Source organism: Mus musculus, chromosome 10 (assembly GCF_000001635.26).
Source record: "Mus musculus strain C57BL/6J chromosome 10, GRCm38.p6 C57BL/6J".
NCBI classification, from domain to species: Eukaryota; Metazoa; Chordata; class Mammalia; order Rodentia; family Muridae; genus Mus; species Mus musculus.
The window spans coordinates 102,360,854-102,378,777 of NC_000076.6; the positions used below are offsets into that span (position 1 = coordinate 102,360,854).

General features: G+C 35.1%; 1 protein-coding gene across 13 annotated transcripts in view; it reads left to right on the top strand.

The window, feature by feature from the left end:
* Positions 1-17,924, top strand: part of Mgat4c (MGAT4 family, member C) — a 710,365-nt gene that overhangs the window by 679,367 nt on the left and 13,074 nt on the right. For 6 of the 13 annotated variants that reach the window (NM_001205098.1, XM_030245235.1, XM_030245237.1 and 3 more), the window contains 2 exons: positions 9,480-9,540; positions 17,299-17,451. In NM_001205098.1, the coding sequence (NP_001192027.1) occupies positions 17,305-17,451 (147 nt within the window). In that variant the 5' untranslated portion in view covers positions 9,480-9,540; positions 17,299-17,304. Of the gene's footprint in view, positions 1-9,479; positions 9,541-10,855; positions 13,792-16,756; positions 16,835-17,298; positions 17,452-17,924 lie in introns of those variants that run through there. The other 7 variants (XM_006514003.1, XM_006514005.3, XM_011243539.1 and 4 more) reach the window with 4 other exon arrangements.

The following is a 17,924-nucleotide window of genomic DNA, read 5'->3' on the forward strand; positions in this document are numbered from 1 at the left end:
AGTTCTGATAAACCAGAATTTCCATGTTTTTTTTTTTTTAATATAGAAACGTTGATTAAAAGAGAGAGGGTAATGTGGTGCTTTTCGACCTGGTTATTCCATAATTTTACTTTTTTAAATTATCTTATTTTTATTTTAGATGCATTGATTTTTGCCTGCATGTAAGTCTGGGTGAGGCTATCAGGTTTTGGAGTTAGAGACAGAGGTAGGCCACCATGTGGTTGCTGGGATTGGAAACAGGGACTTCTGGAAGAGCAGTCAGTACAGCCCAAATTATTTTATAATTTAATGTGTATGTTTGGTATATATTAAATATTAAAATGCATACCTTGGTTCAGTATGTTTGTTTAAAATACATAAAAGAATAGTATCTGTGTGAGCACAAATGTGTAAGTATAGACAGAGAAAACTAGTTCTGAAAACTTACATTATTAGAGAAATTGTTATCTATATATAAATTACAAAATTACAGTAAAATGAGGGCTACAAATACTATATATATATATATATATATATATATATATGGCTTATCACAGCATATGCTTTCTTCTCTAACCAGGAACTCATTATATATGCCACATGTGGATGTCTCTGTCTTAGCCACCTAAACACTGTAGTTTCAGAGAAGAGCTACCATATGTGGCTTAACATTAATCCTATATTATAAAAGCCATAACATTTCAAGAGCAGTAACAAAAATATGCGCCATTATATCTTCTGGAATTTATATACATACAAAAATACATAAATGTCGGTATGTATTTGGCTAATTCTTCCTAGTTTACAATCATACAAAAGAGACAATGAAAATCTTTTACACATATTCATATACATATTCAAATATGTATTGGGCTCTTGTGTTCATTTTTAATGTGCAAGTCTTTAATTTTTAAAAATATACACAGAAGAAGCCATGTGTTTTATATAGGAACACACACATTAACCAAGCATGTCTTATAGTTTTCCAAAACTCTATTTTATCAGTCTGAAATTTATAAATTAAAAATATCAGAGTTTTTAAGTTAAAATGAAATCCCTGAAACTACTGGTTATGTTAGAATGCCTCCCTCCCCCACCAAATCAAATTAGCAGAGAGTATCAGTATGATTTGTTAAATATGGTTTATTGTTATCTTTATTGCCTATAATCTAGAAGATGCAATTTTATTGTGCCTTTGCAAACAGGATACATCTCTTAAAAAACTGATCAAAAATGTCCATACATGTAGCTCTCTATATGATAGATTATAGTGAAACACTAATCATAATTATAGAAACACCGTAGAACCCAGGAGCACGGGGTAAGCCAAAGGAATACAATCCTTGCTCAGATGGGTTCTTGTTAATAATGGATTAGTTCTAGTGTTTGAAGGAGGCATGAACATATGATGACTCAAAATACAGTAATAAGGGTTGCATAAATCTTTGGGTGAAACTGAAGCAGCCTTAAAACCCTTTCAGAACTAACTAAATATTCATTAATCCCTTTATTCTTTTTCATAAAAAAATAAACATATAATTGTCAGTTGTCTGAGTCACAAGATTTTAAAAGGGATGCATTATGAAGTTCTTAAATATGGGCCATTCATGTGAGAAATTTCCATAAAATTTAAAAGAATTTAGGGATTTTTATAGCTTTAGTAGATACTTTTGCTCAAATTTCCATACAGTTCTGCAAATACATGTGTAAATATTGTTCTATGAATTCTTCAAAGTAATATACTTTAGCAAAACTGTTTTATTCTCCACTGGCAAACTTAACTATCAACTCTAGTAAGTTAGCATTTTAGTATGATCCCACTAGGAGTTAGCCTTTGAGAGATAGATTTTATGTAATTCTTTCAATTTAATTGATAATCTATATAATATCACAATTCAGTAATATTTTGATTTCACATGGGAAATGCTGCTAGGCAGGTTAAATGACGAATGAACATAAAAAATTGGTTATCACTATTGAGAATATTAATTTTTTTCTAAATTGAGTTTTTCATTACAGATTTTCATTATGCACTCAGACCACAACTTTCTAATCAATAATGTAATTCATACCATGGGAAATTAAAAAGAAGACTGAAAAGTCAACATAGAAATTATGTTTAAGGGAATGACAATAAATCTATGTTAATATTTGATATTTTAAATCTATTTTTCTACATTAAAAACAGCTTCATAGCCTCTCAAAGAAAATTGTGATTAGGAAAACAAGATAAAATTTTGTACTGTTTCTGTTTGGGGATAAACAAATTGAATTAAAACTGTCATATATCTGTGACTGTGCTAGGCTAAATCTTGATCTCAACTCTATGAACTGAAAAGAGTAAAAATATAGTGCAGGTGTGGTGGCACAGGCCTTTAATCCCAGCATAGGGAGGCATAGGCAGGCAGATTTCTGAGTTCGAGGTCAGCCTGGTCTACAAAGTGAGTTCCAGGACAGCCAGAGCTACACAGAGAAACCCTGTTTTGAAAAACCAAAAAAAAAAAACAAAAACAAAAACAACAACAACAACAAAAACCCACACAATTTCAAATTTTAATAATGGAATATTTAACCCAAAAATACTTAAAATTTGGATAGGGTATGCCTACCAATTTCTCTAAACTACAGATGTTTCTTGTTTCTAGATACTGTCTCAACTCACTTGAAACAAGTAGTAGGCTAATAACATTATTTCCTTTATGCTTGCTATATGGAGCCTGAGATATCTAATTATATATATTGAATTACACTTGTAGGCATATCTTTCATAAAAGATATATGCAGAAATTTTACACAATATAAAAGGAAATAGAAGAGGAACTCTTTACAGCTAGCATTTGCTACATGAGCAGGCTGGCTTCAAACCTACATTCAAAGGACGTTAACATTTGTCTTCAAAAATCCCAGAATAATTGCTCATATTTCATTCATTCTGTGTGTGTGTGTGTGTGTGTGTGTGTGTGTCTGTGTGTGTGTGTGTCTGTGTGTCTGTTATGTTTGTGTATGTATGCTGTGATGTATATATGTGTGTGTGTGTGTGTATGTGTGTGTGTGTGTATGTCTGTGTGTGTGTGTGTCTGTATGTATATTAAGTGTGGGTACATGGGTGTTATGGCATGAGTAGGGATGTCAGAAGAAAACTTTGGGTGTCAGTCCTGCCCTTCCCTGCAGTTTGAAAGAGCATCTCGTTCTCTTCTGTAGAAACCAAGCAAGCTATCTCATGGTGGCCAGAAATTCTTGTCAGCACTCCTTGGAGTTACTGACATATTTTTTTTTTGTTTGTTTTGTTCAGCTCTTACACGGTTCATGCTATTGTCTAGAGAATTTAGTGGGTTCTGGGGATCTGACCTCAGGTTCCAAGGACTGACAAAACTTTATCCACTGAATCATCATTATAGTTCCCGAGCGCTGCTAATTAAAGTATTGCATAATTGATCTGGTGAGATGGTTTAGTGGGTAAATGTGCTTTCTGCCAAGCTGGAAATCCTAAATTTGATCTCTAGAACACATATCATGGAAGGAGAAAGCTGACTCTAAAAGGCTGTGTTTTGAACTCCACATGTGAATCACCACACACCAAGCACACATGTACACACACATAAACACAAACCCAAATAATAAATATTAAATTATTACAAAATAGAACACTGAATGTGAGCTATTCTGTCATGATTTCTGGAATATATTAATATGTACTGTATCTGTTGGATAGTAGTAAAATATTAAGTACATAAGAAGAACCTATTTCTAACAAAACCACAGAATTTTGTGTATTTACTGGATAAGAGACTATAATAATTGTTCCAACCATTGATATATTGTACTTAATTAAATCTCAACAGACATTTTAATGGGGAAACCTATATATATATGTGTGTGTGTGTGTGTGTGTGTGTGTGTGTGTGTGTGTGTGTGTGTATTATATGTGTGACTTTATATATATGCACATATAGATACATACATATACATATACACACACATATATATGAATATTTACAATGGACGTCTTTGATTTTAGAATTTAATAACAAGCTTCAGAAAAATCAATGCTCACCAAAAGGAAAGCAGTATTCTCTAAGTATATTATTTGAACATGGAAATATATTTGAGTACATTGTTTCTACAGATACATTGGTACTGCTGAGTTCAAGTTGGTTTACCCGATCTCTTGCAGTACAGGTATATATGGTAAACTTAACAAAACAGTTTATCTCCTTTTGTACTGTGCTGGATAGTGTACATTCACATTTTTAGACGTTCATGCACAATAATGATAAACTTCTTTCCTACTTCTTCATATTAACTGTAGAATCATGGTTACAAATGTTATTCCGAATCCATTGTGCTAACTATTACGCCATGGAATCTACTCATCGATATTGTTCCATATTACTCAATTATTCAAGTTTTAGGTTGACTGGAAAGCATTTCTTTTATTGGTTTCTGTTAAGTTCCTTTTTATAAATGAGGACCCATAAGGTAACTTCTGGTTATAACCAGTTACTTATCATACCAGATAGCATATTCACTTTATTGTGCACTGCTGTTAAAACAGGAAAGTGAACTCCTGTGTTATATAAAGCATGATGTTTCTATTATTCAGGTGCAGTTTGCTACTGTGGGAGTCATATGCTAGAAGCGTAGTAATCTCTGCTATAGTGTTGAGGAAGTTGCAGAAACTGAGGGGTAAGGTCAAATAGGAGATATTAAGATTGGGAGTACCACATTCAGACGTGATCTAGGTTGGCTTTGTGGAGCTAGTTTTCTGATGACTGAGTAACTGTGAGAACTCCTGGGGTCTGGAGATCCAACTCAGTGATTAAGAGCACTTACTCTGCAGAGGACTTGGATTCAGTTTTCAGAACCCACGTGGTGGTGCATAGTTATCCATGATTCTAGTTCCATGTGAACAAGTGCCTTCTCCTAGACTCCCAGGACACCAGACCTGCACGTGTGCACAAACACCCTTTCAGACAAAACATCCATAGATAAAAATATAAAATAAATAAATCCAAAAGCATGACGCAACCTCTCTCTTGAGTCATTTGTTCTGGCTTTCTGTCTTGTCACCCTTACTGCACGCTTGCACTTTTGGTGCCAATTCCCCAAGTGGATCTCATTAAACACAAACAGAAAATGATCTGTTTGATTTTGAATCTTCAGTCAGCACTGAATTCAATAAATCTATCTTTTTTTCCCCTGAAATAGGTCTTGAGAGTCTTATTATCCAAACAGTAAAGAGAACAATATAAATATAGTAGTAATAATGTAGCACCATATTGATTTGTTAAGGGCTTAACACAGAGCATAGGGCATCCTTTCAAGATGGTTGCTATGGCCACCAAAATTGTTGCTTTAGTGACCACCTCAGGTCAGAATAGATTTCATGGTTATAATGACCCTTGGAACAAAGGCTTGTGTTAAGAAAGTTTCACATGTCTACCGTGACTTGCCTTCTAATCAGTACTTTTTTTGTTTAATTTTAATGATAAAAAGTAGAAATCAGTAGGAAAAGGTCACTTTGAAAGGGAATCTGGGAAAGTAAATGTAGCATTCTTTATTAAGTTAACTTCAATACTGAAGAAGATTGCCTTGTCTTTCCAAGCCTGCTCACACATTTGTGTGTGTTCGTGCTGTTTTTATAGTACCCGACAAGGAAACCCCAATCCTGTCAATGCTACTAGTTTGGTCTACATTGTAACTTAATGTGAGCCACACACAAAATAATAATAATAAATAAGTCTTGCTAGGCACTGCTATGAACCCAAAGAAATGGACTAGCTGCTGTGATTTTTCACTTCGCTGCTACCTATAGCTAGGACTGGCACGACTTGGGACAATGAAAAAACTCCGAGAGAGAAAAACAATTACATTTGCTGCTATCAATATTGGAGACTTTTGTACCAAATATAATGATAATCGTGTGTTTTGAAAGTTTCCTGAAGCTTTTGCTATGTCAGCAACGTTCTTTCTATTCATCAGAAAGTATTGACTGCTGCCCGGAGGGGATGTTCAGCCTTCCACAAAGCAAAGGAGAAAAACAAATTGGGCAAGCATTATAAAAATGCAAGCCAAGCAAGTCTGATGGGGGGGGGGGCACACATGTCAGGGAGATGAACACTTCTCTGTAACATGGGTTTTTGTTGTTTTGTTTCTGTCTTTTATTTTTTTGTTTTGTATGGTTTTTTTTGGTGATATATATATACTCCTGTATTTAAAAGATGTAAATTACTTCTGTATTCTATTAATTTTAACACCTACTAAACAAAGAATAATTTACAAGTCAGTGCCTTGGGCTCGATTAATGTAGCAACATTGATTTACACGGGTAGGAATTTAGTTATTTTTCCGTCCAAACTCCTTATACGGACATAACGTATTTTTCACTGGGGAAGAGTGAGAAATATTATTTTTCTTCTTTTGCCCAGAAGATCTGGACAGTGAGAATAAGACTTCTTTAATACCAAGTCATTTGCTTCAGGTCTCCCAAATTCTACAAACATAAAATTGTTACTACACACACAAACATCTGCATTGAAGCAAAAACTCTGCAGCATACAAGTTTATCTGTCACTTTCTATCAGCATCAATTCTTTAATAAATGAGTATTTTTCCTGTATTGATGAAAACTAGGCATAAATTACTATACCAGTAGCTTCCCAGGGGAAAAATATTTTGACATTTGTTCGAAGAAAGCTTATTTGAGTACGATAATTTGAAGGATATAGCACTGATTTCCAGCATTCTGTTAACATAATGAGGATTTTAAAATTTGTATGAGTAAATTAATGAAGGCAAGTAGAATAAATTCTACAATATCAGTCCTTACTGTGGGACTTCTAACACTTTCTGCAATATTTGGATTTCAGTATTGGAAATTGTACTGGCTAGTTTTGTGTCAACTTGACACAGCTGGAGTTACCACAGAGAAAGGAGCTTCAGTTGAGGAAATGCCTCCATGAGATCCAACTGTAAGGCATTTCCTCAATTAGTGATCAAGGGGAAAAGGCCCCTTGTGGGTGGGACCATCTCTGGGCTGGTAGTCTTGGTTCTATAAGAGAGCAGGCTGAGCAAGCCATGAGAAGCAAGCCAGTAAAGAACATCCCTCCATGGCTCTGCATCAGCTCCTGCTTTCTGACCTGCTTGAGTTCCAGTCCTGACTTCCTTTGGTGATGAACAGCAGTATGGAAGAGTAAGCCGAATAAACCCTTTCCTCCCCAACTTCCTTCTTGTCATGATGTTTGTGCAGGATTAGAAACCCTTACTAAGACAGAAATATTAAAGGACATGTTTGGGATTTCCAAGTACAAAGGAATTATTCAATATTGATACTGGTTTTCAAACTGCCCACAATTATTTTAACATCATTTTTTCATGTTTTATTTCTTTTCTTTCTTTTTTCTTTCTTTTTTTTTTTTTTTGAGACAGGGTTTCTCTGTATAGTCCTGGCTGTCCTGGAACTCACTTTGCAGACCAGGCTGGCCTCAAACTCGGAAATCTGCCTGCCTCTTCATGTTTTATTTCTTAAACATGTTTAAAATGGGGTTATTGTAGTTATAAAATCCACCTCATAATGAAAACTAAATATTGGTACCATTTTTTTCAATTTGTACATGAATAATTTATAAGTTATGAAAGTTTATGGTGCTTTGTTCATGGTTGAAGTAAAACTGATATGTCCATTTGTGTCTTGATGTTTATAGAACATAGATATCACATAATAGGTCTGAGCCTAAAAGAGACCTTGGGCAAGTTGTTAAAGATGATCCTCTAAATTGAGCATAATAACACACATCTGTAATGCCAATGCTCACGAGGTGGAGCTAGGAGGATGGCAAGCTTTTGGAAGGCTTAGGAAGTAGGGTAGGCCTCTTTCAAAGAATGGAAATTTAAAATTCAAATGGGGCTCAGTAAAGATGAAATTAATATTTGCATAGGCTACTATTTCAACTGTACTTCTAAGTTCAAATAGTTTACACTGTGAGTAAAGGACAGTCATATACACATTCATATTGAAACCAACCTTGTTAGTATCACCTATCTTTTATTGAGAAACTCAAATAATATGGCTAAATAATTTTTAAACAGGTGCTATACACTGGAAAGCTCAAATTTCTAAAAAAAAAAAAAAAAATCATACATATGTGTTCCAATATATGAAAGAAGCAGAAAATGTTAAGAAAGATAAGAGAGCAGAGTGAATGATGCCCCAGAGTAGGGGCGTTGCCAGGGCAAGTAGGTGGGAGTGGGTGGTGGGTGGGGGAACACCCTCCTTGAAGCAAGGGGAGGAGGGATGGTATGGGGGAGATTCAGCAGGGGGGTGAAAACAGGAAAGGGAATAACATTTGAAATGTAAATGAAGAAAATATCTAATTTTTAAAAAGAGAGAAAAAAAGCAGTATGAAAGAACTCAAAGTATAGTAACAAACTTTTAACCAAAGTTGGAATTTATTAATATCTCAATAACAATTGTGCTCCTTAATTACTTATGGTTACAATATGGGAACTGGGAGTGGAAGAGAGACAATGCATGAAGTATACAATGAATGTCAAAGATTGAAAAGCGATTTTCTTAAATAGACTCCCGGGATGTGGGTACTGAAGGAAGCTGGATCAGTATTAGCAGGGAAATGGAAGAAAGAAGGTGCCTGCTTACAAAACTATTTATAGAAAGCCTTTGAAAAGGAACAAGCATCTGATGTAAAGCAGTCTTCTTGACTTTCTGGATTCCTTGTTTAAGTCCTCTGTTTTTGTAGCATGGTCAGGTACTCTAAAACAAGAGCACATTCATTTAACCCCCATGTTTGATCTTATCGCGTCTATCAACTTCTTTCTGTGTTAGTTTCTAAAAAGCAGTCCAATAGTGCTTTTCATGGAGATCTGATAAGATTTCCTGAGAAATGACCTCAGGTCTAGTGTGATATTAGTGGGAGAAAATTATACAGATATACAGATCCCTTGAAACTATCTGGATGGCAGAACATTAATTACTAAAGCTGTAGTTTGGTCTCCACCAAGTCTTTGTCTCCTGAGTCTGTGTTCTGGAAAATTAACTTGTCCTGTCATAGAAGGTTATTTGAAAATCTTCTAGGATAGACATTACTCCAGGGTATGTGATTTCAACCCTTTGACAGAATTGCATGACTTAGCAATATAACATTGGTTTTATAGGGCAGAGCCATCCTACAAACTCTACGAGTGATGATATATATATATATATATATATATGTGTGTGTGTGTGTGTGTGTGTGTGTGTGTGTGTGTGTGTGTGTGTGTATGCATATATATGTTTATATGTGTAAATATATAGAGTATACAGGTTATCTTAATTAACTAGATATTCTGCATTCAGCAAATTTGGGAATAGAAGCTCATCCAGAACTTTGAATATTGCCCAAAAAGCTAATTACTTTTGGAGTGTGCTTGATTTCTCATCCCTTTCTCTCCCTGTTTAAGGACACTTGTGCAAACACATCTAATACCTGAACTATTTTATCTAGGCAATCTGAAAAATGTCAATCATATTACAAGTCTTCAATGTGATGTTACAGCAGTTGAAAGGTGAGTTGTCTAAAAGGAGTTATAACATGTAGTTGTAGAATTTGTATTGAAAGACCCACAACGTGAGGAGTCCCCCACGTTCTGACTCAGGAGAGGCGACACCCTAAATCACTTATGAGAAATGGTCTTGCTGCAAACTGCAAGAGGATTTTTATTCAAGAGAGCTCTCGGGCCCACAGTCATACACCATGCAGGGGTAGAGGACTGTGGCACCGAGTAGCTGGGTAAGGGGGTATTTAAAGGAAGAAACCACAACTCAAGGAGGCAGGGAGGGTGTGGTTGGAAAATACCAAAAATACCAGTTAAGAACCACAAGAAAGTGCAATGTCACAAGAGTCACAAGGAATACCTGGTAATTGTGTGGATTATTTCTCAGGACAGTTTCTAAGAGCCCCTAACAATAGCATATTTGCATACTGGGTTCCAGCAATGGTCAGGGTGGGTCAGGGTGACTTTCTTTGAATGAACACTCCTTTAACCCAGGAAGCAGGTGGGTGGAGGAATGTCACTGTTTTATGATTAGCATACCTTAGAGCATTGAGTTATAGAGGTCACATTCTCAAGCCTGGGACTAAAGGCCTAGAATTTTGCTTTTACATTATATTTTTTCAGTAATTTTCTGCCACATACATTGTGTTATAAGCAAAACAGAAATGGTCAAGCTTTTAAAACTTAAACGTAATAAGGTTAGTTTTGCAGTAGTCTTTCCTTGAGATATTTGATTTTCATTTGTAAAGTGTAAAAGGCTACTGAAGCAAACCCCTAGGATAAAGGGGACACTTTCACATCATGTAGTGTTTAGAGGATGTTTATTTGTGTTGTTGTTCGGATCTCCTGTGTAGACATCTAGAGCCTGGATACAGCACCTAAGACTTCTTTACTTCATGAAAAACCACAGAAAAACTGCTAAAGCTTTTATGGCAGCAATCTAAAAGCCTATGGGTTGGTAACAAATGTACTAAAATGTACTTCCTCCAATCTGAACTCGGGGTAAAATTACTTGACCTATATAATCAGCAGTGGCCTCAAATACAAGAGGTCAAACTGGCATATCTTATTCAGCCAACTGGGGAGAGGCTCAATCACAGTACACAGAAAGCTACTGGGTCTCCTACCCTTTTCCATGTCTCTGATAGACATGGCAAGGACAGGCAAACACAACAGGTAGAGTCCTTTGGAAACCACCCTAGCATCCCAACATTGAACTATTGCTTAGGTTTAAATAAGAAATTGATACATTGTTATTATAAAATATTAAATGTAAAATATGTCTAAATATTAGAACAACAAAGAAATCTTTGGCTATTTCTCCTCAAAAAAAAAAAAGAAAAGAAAAGAAAAGAAAAGTATTACTAGAATGCATGATAAGAAATCTGTAGGTTTGATTTCAAACTTTGTTTAGGTGTCTGCTTTCCCTGATACCCAAATACTTGTCACCCCTCTAGTCTTATGTCTTCCTGACATGTATGGTTCAAAGGGCAGCTAATTCCAGGACTGAAAAAACTAAACTAAACTAAACTAAACTAAACTAAACTAAACTAAAACACCTTTCAAGAAACTTTAGACCTCCTATTCCACTTCATGTATGAAATGACTAAAAGGCATAGACTGGATTTAGTGTATTTGTTTTGGATTCACAGATCATAGGGCCTAGATGGCATGGAACACTGTACCTGTAGTCTCTCTGAGGGTTAGCTGAATTTTCCTGAATTTGCTTTGCTTTCACCTGAGATTACTTGCAAAGAGATTTCTTGATTTATTCCCAACAACAAAGTAGAAATAGTTAAAGTCTTCCTAAATGTCACCAGCAGACCACAGCAGAAATCTCCAAGTAACACCACATAACACATGAATCTGAAGTGGTCCTTGAGTCTCTGTGCTGTCATGTCCAAGTTTAGGAGTGAGTACTTATGCAAAGATGATGCACTCAGAAACAAATTCAACTCATGGTAGTGCAAATTTGATTCTACAGGAACCAAATAGGTGACATTAACATATGAAAGAAATTGAGGAAGGAAGGAACTGGGTGGAGCTAACTCTAGCAAAGGCAGAGATGCAGATGATATAATTATATTTCAATTTTTAAAAGGTATATTGAAATACAAAGGGAAAAAAATTGAGTTTTTCTGTTCAGATACGCTCCCTATACTAAGGAAATAAACTTTAGTAAGACATTGTTGCATACAGAGCCAAAACACTGCTTAAAACACAAAAGTATTATTATGACTGATGTTTTAGATGGTAGTATGATAAATGAAAATTTATATTATTAATGCATATTCACTTACTTGCAATAGCAGATGAAAAATTCAATTTATCCCTACCAGTACAAGGTATATCAGCCTCTTTTAATACATTTGTTCTCTTAGTTCTTAGTAATTGACTCTAGATGGATCATATCAACTTACCTGTTATTTATATTCAGTCTGTCAATGACTAATAATCTTATAATGTCTACAGACTTAATGTCTCATTTCAGAGAGAACAACAAGACCACCAAAAAGACTCTGCTACGTGGAAGTCATATTGCTTTTTATATCTCATTATGTCTCTTCATCTTGTTTCCACCATACCATGCTAACCCCTAATATCCCAATTGATATATACTTTACTCCTTTTTTGATGGATTACTTTCAGTTATTCTTGTTTTGTATCCAATAAGGAAAAAAATTAAAATAACTATATGGTATATATTCTTTCTTAATCAAAGCTCATATATATTTTAATATAAATAACTACTTTGGATTTTCTAAATTTGCATTTAAAATCAAAAGTTATTTAAGTGGTGAAGCTTAAGATAATATATATTTCCCAATGTGTGTATGTAGATTCACTCAGCAATACTTTCATTTCTAAGAAATTTTTATTTGCACATTTTAATAATGTGATATTTGGCTATTTCTTTTTATCTCTTATGAGATGACTCTTATCAGATTTTACTTTTAGAATTACTTGTTCTTCCAGAGGAAGAAAGTAGTTCATTATATAACTTGAAAATACCCTGTTCACAATGGTAGCATTTTGCATTGTAAAGTGATAATTATGCAATTTTAAGCTTCTGTTGCTTATATGCAACTACATTTGAATCATCCCCACAAACCATGGTTTCTCCTGTCTCTTGATTACTATAATTTGTTTATCCTATTGTCAATAGCTTTTGCGAATGACTTCATTTATTTTATGCTTTGTTATGCCATTTAAGCTTAGTATTGATTCTCTGTGTGTATACACCCAGATATGCATGCATGAATGTATTTGCATATGAATGCATCCTTTTACTTTAAAATATAAGCCGTCTATTTGCACTTATTGATACAAATGATGTGTTGTTCCCACATTCTTATCAAAGGTATATTTAAAGTTATTAATATATTTTCTAATGGTGTTGCTTTGAAGATTTTTAATTTACTTAATTTAGTATTAAGAGTCTTAATATTTTTGTTTTGCTTACTAGCTTTTTCTAATATTTGTCATTATGACATTGGTGTCCTTTTCTTCTCTTTATGTCGTACATACTGTGTTTCCTTTAATTTGATTTCTTTAACTCTATATAGTATAGATGTAATAAAAAGGAAGGTGTCTTTGGCTTACAGATCAGCAGATATGCTTCATCATGTCAGGAAAGGCATGATAGCTGAACTGGTTCAGTTAGTCTGTTGATGAAAGAAAATTAAATTCAAGGCCCATGACTCATGTGGCTTGCTAGTTAGGAGGGCTTTTTGGGCCTAGGGCAAAGAACAAAGGCTGTTGCTGTAAAGTCATTCCAGGAACTGGCTAGCCATAAAGATAGGAGAGGCATGCAAGGACCCCCTACTATCTCAACTGAGTTATGGGCCATTTGGCCCAGTGCCTCCCTGTCTCCTACCCTTATGCCATGAGTTAAATGTTGACATAGATAAGCACCCGCCCTTCAGAATTGCTGTTACCTTGATCTGCGCATACAATTTGCTGATGTTAAACTGTCCAATTGTGTGTAACAGTGCCAATTCTTCCCCTGCCCCCAACTTTTTTGTATATAAACCCCTAGCTTCTGAGCCTCGAGCTCGACTCCTCTGTCTCCTGCATGAGATACGTGTCAGCCCGGAGCTCAGTCATTAAACTACCTCGTGTTTGCAACAAGCCAGTCTCCCGTGATTCCTTGGGTGCACACACCATCTCAGGACTTGAGTGGGGGTCTCCCACTATGGTCTTTCATTTGGAGATCCCAACGAGATTTGTGTGACACCCAGGAACCCCGAAGACCCCTTGGAGGTACGTCTGTGTGAGTCTTATATGTTGTCTGAGTGTCTGAGTGCACGAGTCATGGACCTTGAATTTAATTTTTTTCATGGAAACAACTGTTGTATCTTGTCTGTTCCATAATCAGAGCTCAGTCAGGACTAGATCACTGTCTTAGCTGTTCTTTATTGACATCTGCTGCTTTAAGCTCCCACCAGAACAGTCTATCAAGCTCAGCTAACAGCATTCTAAGACTCTTCTAACACACATCTCCAAACTCTTCCACATGATCCAGTATTAACTCATTAGATTTTTGCATTTTCATACCATTCAGAGTTGATACACAATTCTTATACTGTGTGCTGTACAAGTGTTTAAAAATTAAAACTATAGCACTGTACAAATGATAAATGGTAGTCTGTTTCTTGATAAACTTTCCAACTAATCCCTGGATATTTTAGTAAGAATAGATCACGCTAAGAGATGGTTCATTCAAATTGAAAGATAAAGAAACCTATAAGAAGCCTGTAAATCAAACAGCCCATTTGTTTCTTTACTTACTACTTCATGTATATAGGAATAAAAATAGGTTGAATTTTATGTTTCAAGCAATACATGAAGCAAGTCAATAATAAAGCAGCAACTTCCAAAAAAATAAAGGAAACTGAAGGAGATTGACTAGCAGCAAGGTGCTCTGACCACAATAAGAAATAAGTGCTAAGTTTCTAATTTGCATTAAAAGGGAAAACAGTAGAGTAGTGTGTATGAAGTAATGGCATTAGACATTAGTAACAAGCAGATGTGGTGAATTAACTTTAATACAGGGATAAAGACATCGTGATTACATTAGCTTCCTACCAAGAATTTCTTAGCTATGTCAAGGAAAGGACTCCCAAGTGTTGATTTCTTAAGCTGACATGGTATGAAGGGAATTTACAAACAGGAAAGAGAAAGAAAAGCCATTTAGAGAACCTAACTCTCTAGAGAGACACAGACATAAAGCATTAGAGGACTACGAAGGGATTCCTTCTAGTTTCTGAGTTTGTTTGTTTTGTTTTGTTTGTTTTGTTTTGTTTTTCTAATATAACATTTCCTATGTGGGAAGAAACAACAAAACAACAAACAAAAACCCAACTACTAATCACATTAAATTAACAAGGCATTTCTGGAATGTAGTAGTAATAAGAATAATTTGTTTCCCTCAATAAATCATTCCTGATGGCCTGGTGTAAGTTAAAGGATCTTACGGCCAGTAAGTCTAATATCACATGTACTACCCTAGAGGTGTGAGAGGGCATTACCTTCCCAGGAAATATGTTATCATTTTGTTGCTGAAAATATTGGGAGAAGTTTGATGTGGACAATGTGGTACTACTGACAGTAAATGACTGCTGAGTGTCCATTAGAAAGTTACAAAGAAGTCATACTTGTGTGTGTGTGTGTGTATATTCTCAAATATTAAAACTATATCTCCAACCTCTGCTTGCTTCTAAGACACTCGTCCTATTTGTATTTTGATGGTTGTCATCAGGTGAACCTTGAGTTCCAATTATTCTCATTGCCTTTTTAAAAATGACTAAAGTCCCCACTATTTCTTTAGGCCAATAAAAGAGAAATATGGATAATGCTTTTCTCCAATCCCCCAGTGTTAGGTTTTTCAGTGTATCAATGAAAGACTCATCTTCTACACTCTTTTATAGTATATTTTTGCAAGATAGATCCTTTTTTTTTTTTTTTTTTTTTTTTTTTCGTTTTCGAGATGGGGGTTTCTCTGTATAACCCTGGCTGTCCTGGAACTCACTTTGTAGACCAGGCTGGCCTCGAACTCAGAAATCTGCCTGCCTCTGCCTCCCGAGTGCTGGGATTAAAGGCATGCACCACCATGCCCAGCTATGATAGATCCATATTAACAATTTGGTCTTGCTAAGGCTATGTTCCTTTCTTTTATGTTTACACGGAGAGATAAAATATTTTCAACTCATTCATGGCATCTACTTTTTGATCTATCTTTCATCCCAGTAACCAATTTTCAAAACTTAACCCTCTTTCTAACACCTGGACCTGCAATATTGAGTATAATATTCGAGCCAAAGCAGGCCATAATAAAACATTTGGTTTGATCCAACTTAATGTTCCTCCACTATTTTCCTTCATCCTTTAAATTTATTCTCACCCAGGTTTTATTTACTAGATTTCTGCCTGTGTAGAAAATGAATTATTTCTTTAGGAATATAGTGTCCTTCCTCCTGGCTTACACTTTGTTCATTACCATAAGTGTTTTCCAGAGTTTCAAGTGTAGTTAGAGGTTTAGAAATGATGGTTGGTAGGGGCAAGTTCTTAGGGGAACTCACTATTCCATTCAGTAACTGCCTTGAAGGAGTTTCCTACATATATATTATTGGTTATTTTATTCATTATTCCCCTTCCTGGTTTCCCCTCTGCAAATTCCCTACCCTATACCACCTCCCCTCTTCTTCAGTGAGAGACCTTCCCCACCCACCTATCCACTCCCACCCCACTGCCCTAACATTCCCCTGCCCTGCTGCATGGAGCCTTCATAGGACCAAGGCCTCTCATTGATGCCAGATAAGGCCATCCTCTGCTACATATGCAGCTAGAGCCATGTGTCCCTCCATGTGTACTCTTTGGTTGGTGGTTTATTTCCTGGGAGCTCTGTGGAGTCTGGTTTTTACCTAAGTTTTTTAAAGCTATAATTCCCTGTTTTAACAGAGAGGGTGGAAAAGCAGCTGCTGGTAGGTATGGGGAGCCTACCCCTGGAGCAAAAAGACTTGTCCAAAATAGAGTTTTAGTGTTTCCACTATCATCAGACTATTCCTGCAAACTTCCTTGTCAAGTTCTCGGTTCACATTCATTTCCAAACAATGATTCATTTCGACATTATTTCAGGGTTGGACTGCCATTCTAACTCACCCAGTCCTTGGCATTTCCTTGATTTTATGACTTTTCCTTAGACGCTTTGTGTTTTCTGTTTATACAGTGCAATGCAACAAGTTCAGAGCAATCAAACTCATAGCCGTCCTCTTCAACTTCCTTCTCCTTATATAATGAATTAAAGGTGAACTTTGATTTTGATTATATGTATCACATGCAGAAACTGGAAACACCTAGTAATACCAAATTAGAAGACAGAAAAAACAGAAAAACATATCCTAAAAAACAAATTCTATTTTCCTACATCACACTGTTTTTTTTTTTTTTAATTTTAATAAGTTCTTGTAATTCCAAGTTCTGAAATTATGTTTGTCTGGAGAAAGAAAAAATATTAAACTGTAGGTTATAGTTTACTGCTTTAAAGAGACTGAATTATTCAAAAATTATATTTCTTCTTTTGTTATATTATTAATACATTTGTCTTTATAGTTAATTCCCAAGAGATAGCTATATATAAAAATATCTTGATAAACGTCAACATTATGCATGAATTTTGAAACAAAGATTTAGCTCAACTATTTGAATGATGCAATTATATGAATTATATACCAAATTAAATGTTAGTAATTTTGTTTCTTTTTTCCACAGGAGAGGATGCTTAAATTTTATCAAATGAAATATATTTTTCAAATATTGGATAAAATGAGATGCTTGCGAAAACGGTCTACAGTGTCATTCTTGGGGGTTCTTGTTGTTTTTCTACTATTCATGAACTTGTACATTGAAGATAGCTATGTTCTGGTAAGTTTTGTGGACATTATTTTTATTTCAAAAATATGTCTTCAGTACAATTGTACCCCAACCTTAAGATAGCAGGGAGTATCTTTTGAGCAGTATTATGTTTGCATATTTCCTGTCTGTATACATTTAGCCATATATCATCAACAGTATACTTCTCTCTCTCTCTCTCTCTCTCTCTCTCTCTCTCTCTCTCTCTCTCTTCTTTCTTTCTCTCTCTCTCTTCTTTCTTTCTTTCTTTCTTTCTTTCTTTCTTTCTTTCTTTCTTTCTTTCTTTCTCCCTTTCTTTCTTTCTTTGTACTATATGGTATTTAATATGTTTATACATATATATAATAAATATTATTATATATTTCAATATTATGTTATATAATATGTCTAATGGAATACTAGTTGTATATACAGACTTTATATATATGAAATTATTAAGACTATTGGTCTTTAATATGAAACATATAGAGTAAATAATTTTTGCT